The sequence below is a fragment of the Morone saxatilis genome, unplaced genomic scaffold, assembly GCF_004916995.1.
Source record: "Morone saxatilis isolate NCDOM2014 unplaced genomic scaffold, NCSU_SB_2.0 Contig5, whole genome shotgun sequence".
NCBI classification, from domain to species: Eukaryota; Metazoa; Chordata; class Actinopteri; family Moronidae; genus Morone; species Morone saxatilis.
This window is the reverse complement of record NW_023340095.1, coordinates 24045867-24065304: the sequence shown is the minus strand read 5'-3', so window position 1 is coordinate 24065304 and position 19438 is coordinate 24045867. Positions and strand designations below refer to the sequence as shown.

The window sequence follows — 19438 nt, the reverse complement described above, 5'->3', positions numbered from 1 at the left end:
AGCCCCAGTTAAGCCCCTCAAGCATTTTATTTTATATTTTAAAATATATATATATATATATATATATATATATATTGTTAAATTAAAAAACATTTGTTCACAGTTCACAAGTAGCCATTCTGTTCCAATTCAATCCCGCTTGCGTGTTTGTGCGGCTCCTGTACCCCATTGATTGGTGTACCCTATAACCTGTGTGTGAGGGGACAGGAGGTGAGGGGAGGGGCGGGGGGAGTCTTTTGTTTATACTCGTCTGCAAACATCAGGAAGTGCTGCAATGATCAGTCCATCAACAGAAAATGAACCAACAACGTTTTTTTTATAATCAGTTCGTTGTTAGGATCATTACTTGCAGCTCTAATGGACTGCTACTATTATGTATAATCACACTGGACACAAACAGTGCTATGGTCTCCACTCACAGCAGCCTCTCCATGGCCTTCTTCTCTCCGTTCTCCTCTCTGAGCTGGTCCAGAGAGCTGTGGTGCCAGCCCAACGGAGTAAACAGCATCTCTTTGGCCTTCTCCTCCACACGACGGTTGAAAAGAGACTCTGCAGGAAACATCAAATCAGGGAGACGGAGCAGGGTTGCTTAGCTGCAAGTCAGGCAAATCAGTATGTTGTCTAATTAAATACATAAGGAAGGGCAGAGCTCTTACCCTTGATAAAGGCATCACTTATGACAATGTTCTGTCCTCCATCCTCAGACACAAGAAATTCAGCTAAAAAAGGAGATAGAGGAAGTGAGCAGAAGACACAGAGAGCAGCCTGTTAGTTACAGCACTTATAAAAAGTGCACACAAAAGTCCTCTCCTCCTTCTGCCTCATTAAAACTTCCAGAATCTCTGAATATGTAAATGTTGTTGAATTCTAAAGTTTTGCTGCTGGACACAAGATGTTCTCACGTACTTCACCTGTAAAGTCCATTCTCAGTGGCATGAGCACTGTGGCTTCAAGTTTCTACATCACACTGTACAAGTTGCATACTGGACCTACTCTCTGTTGATCTGTGTCAAAAATGAAATCAGTCCAAGTGGAGGTCATGCTTTTTAGAGGTACAGTAACCAACACACAGAATGACTGAACCAACCGACTGGATCAAAACAAATACTCATAGATAGACAACATATTTATGGACATATGGTGTGTGGTAATAGTTACATTTCTGCTCGCCGACAGGAGGCACGTGTGGATACTTGGACTGTTTCTTGATGTGGAAGTTTACATTGTTTTGCTCCATGTTGAGGTTGATAGAGGCAGCTGAGTCACTGTCCATCACCGACTGGAAGCTGCTGACAGACGTTCTCTTGCTGGGCCCGGCAGAGTCTGGACAGAAAGCTGGGTCAGGGAGTTGTAGCTGGGATTTTAATTTACAGACACCAACCAAAGCCACATAGAAAGCTTGTGCAAACAGCAAATGATCCAAGCCAACTAGGTATAGCTGCAGGTGTAACAAAAAGGCTTTATTAAAGCATCAGGCATGCGATACGATACATACTGGGTGTGGTGTACTCAGGCTCATCTGTGAGCTGTTCTGTGTCGCTGTCATCAAATTTGATGTCCTTGAACCAGGACGGCTCTGAATGTCCCTCCAGGGAATTGACACTATCACTGTCTGGAGACGGCGTTTCTGAGAACTCTGTACTCTAAAGACCAGACAGAGAGACGTCACTATCAGCACATTGCACTTCACTGAAATAATCTGTAGAAGCTGCTACAGATATGGGCTCTGGTGTTATCAGAGGAGCCTGTTGAATCAATCAATATCAACACGTGTCAGAGTATGTTGTAGCAAATGCGTGCATCATGTGTGATTTGAAATGGTTCCTTTCCGGTGCGTGCAGTGTTTAATCATCAGAAATGGACCGTTACCTGGAGGGGGCGGTAGAGAGCGTACTCATCCCTGAACAGCTGGTCATTGTGAGTGACGCAGTCCAGCCAGCGTCCGTCCACCAATGCCTGGCCTATGGCGATAGCCTGGGCCCTGCAACACAGAAACAGAGTGCAACAGTAACACAGAGCTCAAGAGCAGCTTTCATCCTGTAAATAAACTGGATATGTGAGGAGAGCCACTCATAATTAGTTTGAGAAGAACAAGCAAATCAAAGACAATAAGCACCCATGGCATTATCACACATTTGTACAATGTACATGCTCTAGATTAGGTTTACCTGTTAACATGGCATACTTTTATCCAACTATCAACAATTTATCACAGGAGAGAATCGAGTAATGCGTAATGGATACAGAAGGATTAGAAAAAAATTAACAAAGCATAAGACGCAAAATAGCATGGTGGACAGACATAGAAAGAATACACATATATTGAGTATATAGCGTAGCCTATCCTGGCTAACAAGAGCGTCCAGACGTCAATAAGACAAGTCTTATCACTGTTAACTTCAGAAAGATCAGAGGAAATCCTATCCATATTTCCATTAATGGGTCATCTGTTGAAATTGTGGACAGTTTTAGATTCCTTTGTTTAGGATTCACATACTTTTGTGTCCAAGTGACTAATGGGGACAACAATGAAATCGGTCCAGTACTGAGTGAGAGGGCTGCAGGGTGGCAAACCAGGTGCCAAATAATCCTTGGGCAATTGTGTCAATGTATGTCCACTAAAAATGCTTGTTGCCACTGACCAGCTCATAATGATATTATTAGTGGACCAAATAGAGATAGAACCTCGTAACATTCTAAAACCTTTATTCAAACATTCAACAGAAACACAGTAAAACTAACCAAACCCGTCCCGGTTTGTCTTTTCACTGTCCCAACAATCACAAACTGTGGTTTGGTTGAAATAATCCCTTAATTCACAGAGTTCAGATGTGACCAGGGTCCGGGTTGAGCAATAGCAAAGTTACCCTTTAAAGCTGTAGTTTTACATTTTTAGAAATATGCTCATCTGGTTTCCTGCCGATATTTAGTTGAGAAAATCAATGCCACTTTCATATCTGTATGCTAAATATGAAGCTGATTAGGATATCTTAACATAAAGACTGTAAACAGGGAAAAAGCTAGCTCATTTATTCATTTACATATTCCTTCCAAAGACCATTAAAACAACAAAGCACAGAAAATACCATGTTTGTCTGGTGAGACGCTACCTGGTGGAGATGGTGCCATTCCTCAGCAGCCAGTTGACAAGTTCTTTTCCCACAATGCAGTTGGGGTAGGTCCTCAGCCAGTATCTGTGGTCCTGGAACTCCATTCCTGTGTTGTTGTGGCAGATTTTCTTCCACAAGTCCTTCAGCTGGGAGGAGTCCTGCAGCATGTTTGGTATGTCAGTATGTAATAATCACTAATGTTTGTTCCTCTTTTTTACGATTGTGTTACAGTTCAGATCAGTGTGGATGAAATAATTAAAAAAAATATTCAAAAGGAATTTAACCTGCAATAGTTGATGTTTTTTTTAGCGACATTGCCTCATTTTAAGTTAGTATGGTGAACCTGTTAGCAAACAGTTACTTACATCAGTTACAGAGCAACATTAAACGTCTGTCCAATATTCACTCTCTTCATCACAATGTTTTTATGTCATCATCTGATACCTTGCTATTATAAAAAATATTGACTAACAAAAGGAGGAGAAAAACAGTGAAAAGTAAAGAATAAATCAGGCACCAGTAGGATCTTCCTCTCCTCCTCACTGTGGTCCAGCTTGGTGCCGCTCTTGGTGCCTGACATGGTTCGGCTGGTTGGCGGGCTGACTGAGCTGTCGTAGGAAGGCACCATGGAGGATCCGGAGCGGTCCAGCGACAGGTTGGTGACACTGGCAGACCTGTGGTAGAGACGGACAGGCTCGACTCAACCGTACTGAATCAAGCTGGAACACGCTGCACTGTACAAGCAAACCCAAAGCAGTGACTGACCTCTTCCTAGCAGGCGAATTGCCTGCTTTGTCTTCTTGTAGCGTTGTCAGTCTGGAACTGAGGCCACTGTTCTGAGGTTCCTGGTGAATCATACTAACAAACACACACACAAACTTTGATTTATATTTTTTATGGTTATTATTACACCCTCTCTATGCTAGCCAGTCTAATCTATGATCAGTAAATTTGAGCATGCAGCAGATTTTTTTTTACAGAGCTAGAAAGTTTACTCACAGACAGCTAGAGCTCAGACAGATGTGAAAAATGAATAAAACAAATAGCAAGACTCACTTCTTTCTCATTCCAATAGGAGTTTTTCTATGCCAGGAGAGAGAGAGAGAGAGAGGAAACAGATTTTCTTTGAGGCAGGTTGATAGAGAAAATAAGCAGGGAGCACACCAGTTCAAAACAACAGCAGCAAAAAGAGCATGAGGTTATAAAATGCATGCATTGTCGCATTATTCTAAAAAACAAAGATGTCATTGAACATCCATTTAACAATTTACCTGTTGTGTGCATGGTTAATACATTTTTTTAAAAAGCCCATCAACAATTGTTTAAAAAGTAACGTAAAGAGAGAAATTAGAGCAGTCCTTGTGCTCTGCTAAAGCTGTCCTTCCTAAAATAGATCCCAGTTTGTTAGTTTCTCAGTTTGTTCTTCTTTTAAGTTATTTATTAATTAGAGCTAGTTTTCCTGCATTACTAGCATCACATGCTGAAAACGCTAACCCAGGGATTCCTATGTTTTCTTCACATCTTACTTTACGAGCCCTGCTTCACGGCTGATGCAGGCTTACAGTTAATACGCTTTATAACAAAGGTCAGGCTCTAATCCTAGTCAGGGCTAACTGATATTGCATATTTAACATGCCATAATATAATTCTGTTTCATGAGTCTTGACCATGCACAGGGTATAGTACATACAAAACACAGGCGGATGTTTTAAACAGCAGAAAACAAAGACAGGAAGAGCGCAAGCACAGAAGGAGGAGGCTGGGAAAAAACTAGGACAGTTTCCATGATAAAGACAAGGCTAATAGCAGATAACAAATCAGTACAACAGCAAACCAGATGTTTGCAAGGTCAAGATTTTGGTTGTCGGTATAGAGACTAGAGCCCGACCGTTATGTTGGTCAGCCAATATTGGTGGATATATTATCCGCTGTCAGCAATGTCAACTAGAATTGGTTGACAATGTATATTTTTAATTATTTGACATGTTAAAGAAAATGTAACTTAACTAGTAATTTGTTTAAGAAAGCAGCCTTCTGAGAAACTTTCCACAGTCATATTGGTGCAAAATCAGTGCACAATCCACATAGAAAAGGTCTCTCGGCTCTCTGTGAAGCCCCTCTAAAATCAATATCGGCATCTCAAAAATCCCATATCGGTCAGGCTCTAACATAGACAGCTTTGAAATAATACGTTTGTGGTCAAATTTTGGTAAGCATGCTGCGTAGATGTGCATTATGGGTGTGGAGGAATAAGGCATCAAATCAGAGCTGAGGGCATCGTGCATCTCTTTGGGCAAAATCAAATTGGTGATCTTTTAACCTATTTAAGAATCAGGTCAGATTCAAATATGAACCTAATCAAAGGTAAACATCTGCCAAGATTTCCTTGAATTTATTGGGCCCAGTGTGTGTGTTTGTGTGTGTGTGTTTGTGTGTGCGTGTTCACCTCTGCCAGGTCAGGTCTTCCTCAAGGAAGATGTTCCTGCTGGCCTTTCGCCCGCCCACAGGTGTCCGAGGCTCGCTGGGCTCCAACACACATACAGAGCAGGGAGAGTCAGACAAGGCGCTCAGGTCCTCTCCAATGGAGCCCGAGTCAGCTGAGTGAGCGTAGCTTAGCGCTAGCTTACGGCAGTACGTGCAGGCCCGCAGGTCACCTAGGCACAGAGAGAAGAAGTCAGAGAGAAACAAAGAAGAAGAAACCAGGCACAAGAAGGTAGACACTGAAGGTAAGGTTATGTCTGAAAATGTTTTTCAGTGCATTATGAAATAAATGCATTATGCTATATTCATAACTAACTAATCTTGAGTATACCTACCCGTGTAGCCCATGAACTTTCCGGGGATTTCCTGGTTGCAGCAGCGGCTGCAGAAGATCTGGCCACACAGTCGGCAGTGGTGTCGGCGGCGGAAGGTCGTGAACTTCTCATTGCAGTCGTAACACTCTTTACACTGGCTGTCTGGCATCCAGTACTGCTTCAGATCGCTGTCCTAAAAGGGAACAACAACCACAGCACACTGCTATTAGCAGTGGTTAAGGCTGTAACAAATGCCGTTCTTTACATTCAAACCCTCTACTTTGAGCGGTGAGGTCATATTTTATGACGTCATAAAATAATGAAGTCAGGGAGTGCCGTTAGAAAGAACCAATGAAGAAGAGAAATAAAATGATTTTCTGTTTGTTTTGCAGTGGTTACATTCTATAGTGTGAATAAACACAGCCACACCTCTGCACAACCCTGCAGGAAGGAGCCACATTGCTGGATTTTTTGTGAATGCCTGCAGCCGAAGCCACGCTCCATTCTGTCCACTGCGTGTGTGTGTGCAGCTCAGCACCGCCCTCAGTCACAGAAATGAAGTTCTTTGGCAGACTATCATTTTATGTTCCTCATTTAATGTTCCAGCCAGATCACTGAGGTCCTCCACCACTTTTCTCTTTTAAATGTTCCTTATGTGTCGCATAAAAGTACTGGTGAGAGTACTTTCTGTATTTATGCCCCTAAACTGAGGAACTCACTGCCTCTGGATATTAGAATGGAGAGCTCCCTTTGTATTTATTTAAATTAAATAACTTCCTTTCTAATGTGGCTTTAAATTTTGACTAATCTTTAGTTTTTCAGGTTTGTAATCATTGGTTTTTACATTATTTTTCCTCTCTGGTGTTTATTTCAGTTTTTCTGTTGACTTTTATGTAATGATGTTTTACCTTTTATTAAATTCATTAAAGGTTTAATGTGTAACATTTAGGGGGATCTATTGGCAGAAATGGAATATAATATTATAGGTATGTTTTCATTAGTGTATAATGAAAATAAGAATCCTTGTGTTTTTGCTACCTTAGAATGAGCTGTTTATATCTACAGAGGGAGCGGATCCTCTTCTAGTCCACCATGTTGAATTGCCATGTTTCTACAGTAGCCCAGAACAGAAAAACCCCAAACAGTGGCTCTAGATAGGGTAGTTTGCATTTTTCGAGTGTTTCACAGCCACCGTAGTTCCTGCCTCTTGCTTGGAAAGGGAGGGGGAGGCAAGTGAGATTGAATCTGCAGCTACACTGCTACATGCTGCTAAATCCTACACACTGGACCTTCAATTGAAAAGAATCTGTGACAAACAGCATTACCGGTATATTTAAATATTGTAGTTAAATAGATATCTGTTTGCTACAAACTTTAATTGTTTTTTTCAGGAAAATTTTAATTTATGATGCAAACATTATCATTCCCACTGTGCTGTAAAATGAATAGACATGAAAAATATGCTGCACAGCATACGTCAAACTATTGTTTTCAGCCCTAAAAGAGGTAGTGAATGGGTTATGGCAAAGCTTTCAAAGTGCCATGGCTCAAAATGTATATATTTAAAGTTCTTTGCAAAAGTGTGTTTACTGCTATGTCACTACATTTAAGTCTACAAATGAAGCAAAAGAAGTGTTTAGTAAATTGTAGGACAAAGAGTCAATGTTAGATTGCATGTAAATACCTGGCTCTTTCCCTCCATTATTTCCTTCAGCCTCTTCAGTGCAGTGCGAAGTTGCACAGCCGTGCGAGGGTCATGATTGCTTAGAGGGGTCTCCGATTTCCTGCTGCCGTCTGAAATCACGCATGCACACACACAAACACACAGAGTACAAATGAACAAAATAACAGAAAATGTTTACTTGTTCTTTAAAAGCCATCCTGCTGCATTGTCAAATATGCCCTTTTTAAAAAAACATATTGAATGTAAGGTGACAACAAATTAATTATTCTTTATCATAGTGCATTTAAACATAACAGCTAAGTGACCAACATTTGACAATGCACTTCAACACCTTATGAATAACTCCCTTTAGGTTGCAAATGTGTATAAAATATGTCGCGATCAATAAAAGAACTGAGCAAGAAACAAAAATGTGTTGGATAGAGATGTTAGCTTCAAAATCATTCATGGCAAACATCATTCCAATTATTAGTACCCGAGTGGCAAACATTAGGGCAAACCAAAGACTAATAGAAAGCACTTTGTTGAAAATGCAAATATCACACAAACACACACACACACACTCGCATGCACTTCGCAACAGTTTGTGTAAGGCCATTCTTTCAGACCGAGTTGTTACAGTCAAACTAAAAGCGTCTTTAGTGAAACCACACAGTGCAGAAGACCCCTCACCTGGCCAATCCACTGTAATCAGAAAAGACATGAGAACGGATGTTACAGCCTGTACATGCATTCATCTTTCTCATGTTTTATATAAATATTGTATATATACATATTTTTTATCCTCAAACATCATATTTAGTTTGTTTTCAAGTCTGTTGCTTTCTTTTGCACATTCCTCAGAAAAGTTAAATATGAAATGCAAACAGGACAAACATTCTCCTGTCTGTTCCCTTCTCTTTGAAAGAGCAGGGTTGATCAACACATACCAACATTTAACACAGTTCTTTTGAAACAGACAAATCCATTGACAACTAAGCCTGGTATAAAATACTATAGAAGCTTGACTGTGAAACAGAAAAAAAAAACACCAGACTCACTCTCGCAACACTTCCTCTAATGTTTTATAACTTTTGTCTTCAACTTTGTATAAATAATGTTAACTTCATTAATACAATCCATTTTTAAGACCTGTCAAAATCACATTCAAGACATAGAATTTAGATTATTATTATTATTATTTGATTTTAGACTTATTTAGACACCCTGTAAATGTTTGTACTTCTGTCCTACCATGCAGTTCTACAACTCTCTATATATATGTGAATATATATATATAATAATATAATATAATATAATAATAATATATATGAATATGTACAATCCAATGAAAAAAAGCAAAGAGTGTGAAATAAGTGTGAAAACAACTGATTTTTTCTCAGTGTCAAGAGTGTGTGCTGATGACAAAGCTACATTCAGGAGCTCAGAAGGCACATTAGGAAACTAATGGAAGCTTAATGTGAGACAGGGTCCATGCTGTTATCAGGGGCCACTGATTGGTTTATTCATTACAACACAGAGGCTTTAAAATCTACTAAAAGACTTACAGATAATACAATCAACAAAAGGGTGAAGCAAGTAAATGAGTTTAACAGAGCTGAGCTTAAGAACGACATTATTTGTGCCAGATGGAGTAGAACAAACGTCCTACCAGATTTATCTACCCATTTCTGAGACTGTGCTAATTTGCCAATGGAAAAATAGCACATACTGTACAGAAACAGTAACATTTTACTGAATTCTAAACTAAAACTAGGACAACACTCAGGATATTGAGAGACTCAGACTTTACGTATACAAGATACATTTAAGCCTACCTTAAGAGCTGCAAACATTCTGCAAGATTGACTACTTTCGTAGAATACCTTACCCCAACAGCTGAAATAGTTGTTGAAACCGAAAAAACAGCACTACATACAACAAGAGATTCTTAGAATAAATATTCATCACAAGCCTGTTTCCTACTGGAGACAACTTTTCTATGTGATCAGACACACACAAGCCTCAGTAGCAACATCTGTACTGTGTGTGTGTTTTACCAGAGGCAGTGGAGGTACGTCGGAGGTGGTCTGGGTGCTGTTTCCGGTGCGTCCTCGAACCGTAGAGGGTGTGTGACGGACTGGAGGACCAGCTCCTCCTCTCTGACTGAGGAGAAGGGGATGGCACATCTGGCTTCTCTGAAACTGTTGAGGGAGGACGTCCCTCCTCTACAGACACAGAAACACACACACACACATCGGTGAGACAAAGCAAAAAAGTAAAATTGAGTACAGAAAAAACAAAAAAAACAATTTAAGACATCAATTAAATCTATTTTATATTTTGCTTAATTTATGTATTTTTTGTAGGGTCCATAGTCAACTCAGTACTGTTGGGATCAGTATTTGTATGTGGGCAGCAGAAAAAGACTGTTTATTTGCTCTAACCAAACAGAGTATGAATAGACACCACATATTTGCTTTTTTTTATACATCTTTCTTAGTACAAAAGAAACACGATAATTAGTGTCAGTGAGGTTTGTACATGCTGATACAACTTAAAATACACCTGTAAAGATAAAATAGAACAAAAGAGGGATGTATAGCAATAAAGATGTGCATTAACATCTTGGGAGACAATCCAGTAATTATCTTTATTTGAAAGAAAAAAGGGGTGGTTAGGAGACCAGGCACCCACTGTCCACTGCTCTATTGTGGGGGAGTCAGGAAACAGTCAGTGCCTAGTGATGCTTTATTTTTTTTTTACAGGCAGATATCAGAACAGCAAAATGTCTTATTACTGGACATTCCCAGATTGGCCTCATGGCTCCCACAGAGTCTCCAGCAGTCAAAATAATGATGTAATTGTAACTACCTATAAAAGCCTTGCTTTTCCAGATCACATTCTTCTTTCAAAGTTAAAATAACTCAAAAGCTTTTTGCAGTATCTTCGTGATGGGTCCCATTTTTTATTTTACTATTGTGTCACACGTTTTGCGTAATCCCTAATCTAATAATCACTTCCAACTCTGCCTATACATAATCCCCACAGTTTCCAATTCTCTAAAGTTCCCTGAATGATCTGCAGTCTTCTCTCAGGCATGACTGCTGTGTAGATGACAGAGTAACATAATTCTTTCCACAGCCTGCAGCTGATGGTTAGATGTTGTACTTCACATTATTGCACCAGTCATCTTGGAGTTCTGTGTCCCATTCATATACACATTGAGAGTGTAAAGATTCCCCTGCTCATCACCAAACCATGATAACACACTGAAGTCACTCTACCAGCAATGTTCTCAGTGAATGGTTAATAAGGGAAATCTGGTTTTATCTTTTTCTCAAAATCTCTGAATTGCAGATACTTCCCCAAATCACATTTTTCCTCTTTAAATTAATTAATTTTCATATTTATATTTTATTTTTTATAAAACAGCTACTAAAAAATACATACAATTAGCTAAAGAATAGCTGTTTCCCTAATAATCAAAGAGATTTACAGAGTAGAATAACAATAATACAATTCAAATAAAGTGCAGCACTAATTAATTCCTATAAACATGCAGAATGTCTTCCTCCTGCTAAATGCACTTATTGTATCTCATTTATAAAGTATTTAAAATGTGTACTTTATTTTACTGATGAGGTATAAAACGAGAGTCTTAACTTTCCTAAATGGACATATTTTGTCTCATAAAGTGAGCTCGCATTCTCAACGCAAGTATTTAAAATGTGTATTGTTCTACTGATGATGAAGTTGTGATATATCAAACGTTTATCTCTTCAAAAAGCAGTAAAAATGCTCAGAAATGTTGATGCTTCTCATCATGAACTGGGTCTCCAAGGTTTGTCCTGTTTAAAAAGTGGGTGTGGCTATGGTAAGGGGAGGAGTGTTGTTCAGAGTGCGACTATGAACATGTCATGGGTCTCACTGGTTCCTGGAACTGGTCCAGGCAGGCAATTTCTATCACATGACCTCACAAGACTGTGATTAATTGCCCTGACTGTGTAAACTCTTGTAAAATACTGCTCAGGACATACTGTTACGTTTGACCTGTTTTTGCCTTACATCTTTATTATGCGTATGCTGTTTACAGTAGTAAGTAAAATGACACAATCCCAAATAAAGATTTGACCTTTGTAAGCAGTTTACACATCAGTGAGCTGTCTCATAATAAGATTAACAAATACAGCGCTGCCTGTTGACTTCGTAACAGAACTTCATTCAGTTTAAAGGACATTGTTCATGGCCCCTTTTCCCTCAATGAAACATCAGAAAATAAGGTAAAAGGTTTGTTGTTTGTTTTTTTATGTATGGTGAGTTTATTATACATGTCCTCCTATCTGTTCATGTTTCCCTAATTTAGTCAAATATGACAACAAAGAACTATACAGCCCTTAAATGCCCTGTCCCAAATTAATTATTGTTGGCTGAAATCACTCCTCACCGACTGAAAAAAACATCTCTTCCTCAAGCAATTTCAGTGTAAGTGATTCTAAAGTTCAGCTGAAGCTAAAGTGAAGATGGCCATGTCTGAACTTATTACATCATTTAATCAATGTAAAACATATTTTTGCACATAAAGAACTGGGGATTTTGTACTAAATTACTTAAAAACGGCTTTAGGAGGGCAAACTTATGTAGTTATCAGAATTGTGACACACTTCAGACCCACATTTCACTCTTGAGTAGCTTTACACATACCAGCCTGGGTCAAACACTTGTTTCGGCAATTACTGACAAAGAACTTTTTGTTTCACTTGGTTTGACCGTACAAGAGGTTTGCAAATTGTGAGGCAGGCCTCCCCTTCAACTCTCCAGGGGAGGGAGAGACATGAGGCAAAGATACTGTGCGAGGTGATTTTGAGTCAAGAATTGTACTCATATAACTCAGTCAAATGTGACAGATATGTTTTAGATTCAGTGTGACCCCACCTACAGATATCACAAAGTGACATTGGTATATAATGGTGCTACATCCATAACTACATCTACAAGCGCTTATAAATAAAATGTATTTGGGAGCCTCTCCCCGCATTGCTCTCCATACTTAAATCATGGAATTAGTCAACCTCAACGCAAATGACAGAATTTTCTCGACGAAAGCTCGGTTCGGGGGAACCTGTCTGCCTTAAGGAACGTTTGCGCTGGTTACACGGATGGACTCCTGGGACGGTGAAGGGTTCGTGTGGTCATTAACCGCAACATGGATAACATCTTGGAGAAGTTTTTTCGCTCTGCTAGAGATGAATCGAATTGAAGACCAGAATTGGGACAAACAGAGCTAATATCGTGTCTATTGAAATGCGACTAACCCAAAAACAATCATAATCTAATCTGCATTCCGGCCCCCTCAGCAGCACCGGCCTTGCCTAGGCCGCTGCTGGAACAACCCCTCCAGGAGATTGTTGCAGTGAGACGCTCTGCCCCCATCCCTCCCTTCCTTCATCGGACACCTGTTGATAGTTGACTCTGTTTAGGACCGATCAAGGATGTCTCCATGGCAACCTGCTGTGTTATCGCAGTGACCCATGTGAACTGAGGCACTGATTGGAGGCTAGACGAAGTGACTCTCCAGGCTTATGTGCACCACGCACCACGGACACTTACACATGCGCATATGCAACACACCCCTCTACCCCCCCACCCCAATCACACACATATATTTAACACAACACCACACACGGAACCAACAATACCAGGCCGACCAGACTTGCCTATCTGTGCTGGTGTGCCTCCACCCCCCCTTCCCACCTCCCCCGTGCAAGTTGTTTTGAGTTTTTATGTTGTAAATGTGCTCATATGTGCTTATGTTCTGGGTTTTTTTCCAATCCCAGACCTGTACTCCCTATAGGAGCAGAGTCTTGGGACTGCTTTTTTTTTCCTACCTCTCCTCCTCCTTGTCCCCCCACCCCTTTAGCAAATGTTCGTTGGTAACGTTGTACTTGTGACAATGACAAATAAAGATTCTGATTCTGATTCTGATTATTACATTGTGTGCTTGTGTGTGTGTCCCTGACCTTTGTTGTTGAAACGGAACAGGTTAACAAATGAGCTGTACGCGGAGCGGAGGGGAGGCTCATCCTGCTCCGGAGTCAGTGGTTTGAAGTGGGTCAGGTGGGAGGGGCTGGTGGGCGATATGACAGGCGGCTCGACACTCCAGTCCGTTGAGGATGAGGACGAGGACTTGTCGTCAGCAGCCATGTCACTGCTGGTCCTGCTAGAGAGGCAACAAAATAAAAATATATAAATAAAAATCAAAAGCATGTGTAAGTGATCGGCGTTCCTTACACGGTGGAAGGACTCTTATCGAATAGTGACAGATCTTCTCGTATACCAGCATCTGTCAGCGGTCAGTTCCTAGAACAGACGATAAAGGTCTGCAATAAAATCCGCTATGGCATCAACAACCACTGAAGTTTCTTTCATCTACCCTGCTTTACACACAGAAACTAGACAGCGCAGCCATGCTCGGTTGCAGCAGTTTCTAGTAGAGGTCAACCAATAGTGGACTTTTACAAGCCAATATAAAAATGACTGTTTGGAGCAGGAAAAAGACAAAAACCAATAAATCAGTCTACCTCTGATTTTTAGCATCTGACATCTCCTTCCCTGGTGTTAACAACTGTCCACTTTCAAAAGACCTGTTTTGTAATTTATTAAGAGGCAATCAGAAACGTACAAATATGTTCAGGTGTCTCAAAATGAACACTGTTAAAACCCACTGACCAATGCACTCCGCCCGCTACCACATGGTTTCTTAAACTTTTTCATGTCCCCCACAGTAGATGCACATTAGACAACAGACTGCCAACTTGAGAGGATTTTGTCTTAAGGAATCCCCTCTGACTAATGTATGCTTAGGTTTGAAGATTATAAAGTCGTCATAGAGAATCAATTATCAAACTGGGATCACAAGAAATTACAATTAATAAAAACAGCCAATCCAATTGTTTTCCTTGTTGTTCCAACTTCCACAAAATGTGATAAGTTAAAATGTTCTATTCCTCAGACCCCAGCTTGAAATCCCTTGCTCTGGAACCCTTGTAGACCACTGATCTGACAGTATGTTGTACTGTATGTATGGTTAAATATAACCCGGACTCAACCTAACAAGATTCTTTTTTTTTTAACACTATACACATAAAGTCATAACAGCCAAATTGATACTACATGACAATAAACAGTGGTTGCAACTCTGCTGCAAAGGAGGAGAACGAACTCAAAACAAAGGCAGCCACAGAGCTTAAACAGAACCCAGGGTGTTTTAGTTTTATGAGCTCACCCAGAAACACATATGACAGTCATCATACTGCTTATAATGAGGAAGTCATATTTCATTGAAACCGACACGACCTTCTATGTTTCAAATAATAATAACCTTTCTAAAACATCACAGGATAACTTGAAGAGATCTGTCGGATTCTGTTTTTGTTGGTAGAAAGGAAACGGTCATTATGAAATTTTAGCTGTGTTTCTGAAACTTCTGTTTTTCCTCAACAGGAAACAGATTTAGTTCGCCATTTTCTAAATCAACACACTGTTGCTACAGTTTAAATCTGAACTACACACACATCGGACCTGTCACTGGATCACTTGATGGTCCAACAGATGAACTTGAACTCAGGAGCTGAACGGCTGATGGGTCACTTACAGTGGGCCCTCACTCACATCGACATTTCTTGTTCATTTACTAACCGTGTATAAAACGAGACTACCCCATCAAATCTCCTACAGACTTACCCTCTGAAGAAAGCTATAGACTTTGAGTTTGCAATGCATGCCATTTGAGAGAATGAGTGGAGGAAATAGCAGAAGTGGCAGCATCACATTCCCCACCTCATCATGTGATCATAACAGGCCGGAGCGTGACTAACTTCCGTTCTGTCCTCCTGATCCCTGACAGCCAGGGACACACTGCTCATGTACACTGGAGGATGTGTGATGTTTACTGTCACCTGGACGCGTTGGTGCTCTGCAAACATTACCAACCCCACAGAGCTTACAACCGGTGGATGTTGCCAAACTTAGCTAGCAAATGACTTGTAAGCTAGCTATCATGTGTAAGCAGTCAGCTAGCTAATTGAATTATACTGTGCATAATGGAATGTATACGTCGGTGTATTTGCCAAATGCGACATTTACAACCAAATTCATTTAATGAGTGTTTTATCAGCGGCGTCTACAACACAAAATTGTATATGGCTAGTTAACACTAGCCAGCTAGCTCAACGATATGTACAGTAACAGCTGTATTTAGCCAGGCTATCATCTGTTAGCCTCCTATGCTACCTAGCCGGTAGGCTGCAGCGACCTTATCATTGGCAGTTAACGCATGAAATAAGACTGGACTACCATGACAGCAACAAAATGAGAGTTACCCGTTCACTATCTGAATTTGACATCAATGTATGAAGCGCTCCGACCTCGAAGACATCTGTAAAACCATAGACATATAAAGATTATATGTCTATGTGTAAAACACCTGAAAGCAAGCCGACTCCCGTTCACAAGCAGCCCTGACGAATCGAGACACGCACCGAATCCAAACTGTTGTGATGAAGAGAAAAGGCAGCACGGTTCAAACTCAGAGATATCGATTGCACCGCTCTATTCTCACGACGCTATCTAGATGCTCGTTTAAGTCACTGTCAGTACTTTATAGTTCTAAAACAGATACATTTGCATTTTACTGTAGGCAAGCCTACTATATGGCACTATACTTGTCAACTGTTTTTGTTGTGACAGGGCCTTTACAAGAGACAAACACTTCTAAAAGCAAGAGACAGAGCAGCACTGTACTGCAGCTGTGCAGTCTGTATACGGCCATAAGCACAGCATTTCTCACTAAATACCAAGAATTTGACACAGTTAAACCAGAACAAAATTCTAAATTTAACCTGACATTGCCATGGAACCAGGCAAATATTTCAGAGCATGTCACAGCCTGAGGGAAAACCAGCAAAACATATGTAACTGTAGTACAGATCTCCTTCACATATAGATAGATAGATAGATAGTATGTATACATCCATGTCTGCAGTATATACAGTGTGTAGGATTTATATTTGACAGTGATGATACTTGCATACCAAAGCACAATGTGTATTTTACATTTTAAATATATATTTTACAATGTATAGTTAAATAGATGTTTCAGTGTTACAATGTTATTGACACTATATGACTGATTTAACTGTTCATTAGAGGGATGGCCTTTGGAGAGAAATCATTTTGGGTGGTTATTTTGGTGTACAGTGTTCTGTAGCGCCTTCCAGAGGGGAGGAACAGGAACAGCTTGTGATGGGTCTGCGGGGATGTTTCCTGTCCTGACTCTCATTTTGGGCTGGCACAGTGAGCTGGATGACTTCTAGGATGACCAGATAGATGGATGTAGTGTAGTAATGTAGTTGACTTTTGTGTAGTTTATTGTAGTGCATATTGTATATACTGTCTTGTTTTTCTTACATTCAGAATCATTAGGTTGTAAACCCTGCTATGCTTAGGAAAGTTTACCTATTACAATTTAACTATGGCTATGTTAATAAAGAAGAAAAGAACACAATAAAAAATATTATATTATGCAACATAGGACAATGCTATTTTGGAGCCAGGTTCACACCTTTTTATTTACATAAAGGAACAACAACAATTTTCACAAAATAACCATACACATAGAGCATAGTATAGGGTTTGTAAAGGGGACAAAAGAAACCATTCTTAGCTAAGGGGACTTAAAATTCAAATTATATAAATGTTTTAAACAAAAACAGGTATTAATAGTTTAAACAAGTCAATACACTGTCAAAATGATTTACCCAAAATCTACTTTTATAAATACATGTACTTTTACAAAGTTATCTTATAAAAGCAATAGGATTAAATACAAAAGCAAATGAGATACACCCTAAAATAACATGTATTATAAATATAAAAGAGCCAAGGCAAAAAACTGCAAAAAACACACATGAGCCTGAAGATGAGTCAGAAAACCAAAACTATTCACCTGGGAAAAGGAAATGAATTTGACTATAGAATTGTAAGATTATCAGCACTTAAACAGATAACTAAAAACACCACAGTTTAGTAGTTTGGCTTTTTACCTGTACATCTGTATTTAGGGAATATGAATATGAATATTCAAAAAAAATCACAAAAGAGCATTTCAAATCTAATGGAGTAATGGCACTTGTCCTTCTCTCTTCGGGTGAGTGCGTACATTGATGCCCTTTAACTTGACTTTCAGGCTCTATGGCTGTTAACCAACATCCTTCGCTAAGATTTGTGTGTCATATTCAAGATCCAAATGTGGCACCAACATCTTATTAATAACATTCACAATTTAACTAGATTCTAATGCATAATCTAGACATATTTGAAGTCAACGGTGGTAGAGTTTGCCTGAACAGACCAACTCAGGGGAGTAAAACTCTAATATGATCGTTTCTGATTGGCCCCCAGCTTCAAGGACACGCCTCCGAGCACTTACGGGAAGCGCGGCGCACTTTTTGTTTATGTTTAAAAAGGAATTAGCGGCGTTTTTCCCACAATATATTTAGTAACATCACTATGAGCTTGTTTTGATCAATTCACGATTGGCATCAAGGGTTTATTTTGAAAAAGGCAAAGTCTACCACTGGTTAATGTTTAATTAAGGTAGGTTTTGTTTGAGTAACGTGCTAGTTACACCGCCGGGTTACAGCAGTTAACGTTAGCAGAGATACACCGTTCAGGTTAACGTTAACGTTACATCAGCTAATGCTAACGTCGGCTAGCTGGTTGTTTAGCTGCTGGGCGTGCTAGCTGAATAACTGGTGTACAAAACCTTCCACGTTTGTTTTCTTTCAGGTTGTTGATTTCGTTTCTCATCGTGTTTATCTGGCCATGTTGCATGTGAGGACAATGACACCCTCAACGGGTTCCAAGCAGACTTCAGCTGCAGCATCAAAGATCAAAAATAAGATTCTCAGTGAGTGTAATTCATCTGAACACATTTACAAACACAGTACACTACCAGCTCTGTGGCTCTCACACATTTTCTGATACTAATGCTGTGATGCTCCTCCATTGCCACACCAGACACCTCCTCCTTCTTCAAGGTGTCTTTGAAGACCAACAACAAGGCCCTAGCTCTGGCTTTGGAGGCCCAGAAGGAGAGGAGCAGGCAGCTGGAGAAGGAGATTGTGTACCTGCAGAAACAGGTGGAGGCTCTGTGCTTCGAGCTGGCCACCAAGAAATACAAGCACAGGAAACTGGTTGGTTTGTTGTTTGCTTAAAATGATTATTTTTTGTTAGTTACAGTACTAATCATCATGGCCTGTATTGATTATAATTCACTGACTATCTCAGAAATGTTCGGTTTGATTGTGTTGAGTTCACCTTGTTTTTCTCTCACAGCTCCTCATCCTGAAAAATCTCCATAGCAACACTCTGCAGCACTTGGACATGGTGGCTGACCTATTCTCTGACAGTGTAAGGATTCCTCTTACCAAAGGGACTGTTCACCCCAAAATCAAAAGCACTTACTTGTAGTAATATTTATTCATCTACACTGATTTGGAGATATTAGCTGTAGAGATGTCTACTCAAGATAATCCCCAGACCTTGTTGTGAGCAGTTTCATGAAGGAACTATTTTCTTTTTACTGAACCACACCTACCAACCACTAGAAGGAAGCGTGCATCTACAGAGGAAGACCCCATTAATGTTTACGTCCTGCGAGAAGATGCACGCTTCCTGTAATACGTAGAAAGAAAAAAGCTCCTACATGACACTTCTTACAACAAGGTCTGTGGATTATCAGCATCTGAGAACAGGATATCAACATAATGAAGAATTAATCAAAGAATCTTTTTCTGATATATATATAT

General features: G+C 39.9%; 2 protein-coding genes across 10 annotated transcripts in view; one reads left to right on the top strand and one right to left on the bottom strand.

The window, feature by feature from the left end:
* pikfyve (phosphoinositide kinase, FYVE finger containing) overlaps positions 1 to 16107 on the bottom strand; it is a gene marked incomplete at its 3' end in the record, with an annotated part of 30800 nt that extends 14693 nt beyond the window's left edge. Inside the window, 16 exon segments of one of the 8 annotated variants that reach the window (XM_035676772.1) lie at positions 420 to 549; positions 657 to 719; positions 1159 to 1323; positions 1496 to 1643; positions 1870 to 1981; positions 3111 to 3268; positions 3628 to 3784; positions 3876 to 3968; positions 4167 to 4193; positions 5557 to 5764; positions 5927 to 6098; positions 7590 to 7699; positions 8262 to 8273; positions 9629 to 9796; positions 13589 to 13788; positions 16054 to 16107. In XM_035676772.1, the coding sequence (XP_035532665.1) occupies positions 420 to 549; positions 657 to 719; positions 1159 to 1323; positions 1496 to 1643; positions 1870 to 1981; positions 3111 to 3268; positions 3628 to 3784; positions 3876 to 3968; positions 4167 to 4193; positions 5557 to 5764; positions 5927 to 6098; positions 7590 to 7699; positions 8262 to 8273; positions 9629 to 9796; positions 13589 to 13772 (1907 nt within the window). 8 annotated transcript variants of the gene reach the window in all.
* Positions 16108 to 18078: 1971 nt separating this feature from the next.
* Positions 18079 to 19438, top strand: part of si:dkey-57a22.11 (uncharacterized protein LOC569865 homolog) — a 6152-nt gene continuing 4792 nt past the window's right edge. For both annotated transcript variants that reach the window (XM_035676019.1, XM_035676018.1), the window contains exons 1-4: positions 18079 to 18224; positions 18417 to 18537; positions 18648 to 18823; positions 18966 to 19040. In XM_035676019.1, the coding sequence (XP_035531912.1) occupies positions 18453 to 18537; positions 18648 to 18823; positions 18966 to 19040 (336 nt within the window). In that variant the 5' untranslated portion in view covers positions 18079 to 18224; positions 18417 to 18452. The remainder of the gene's footprint in view (positions 18225 to 18416; positions 18538 to 18647; positions 18824 to 18965; positions 19041 to 19438) is intronic.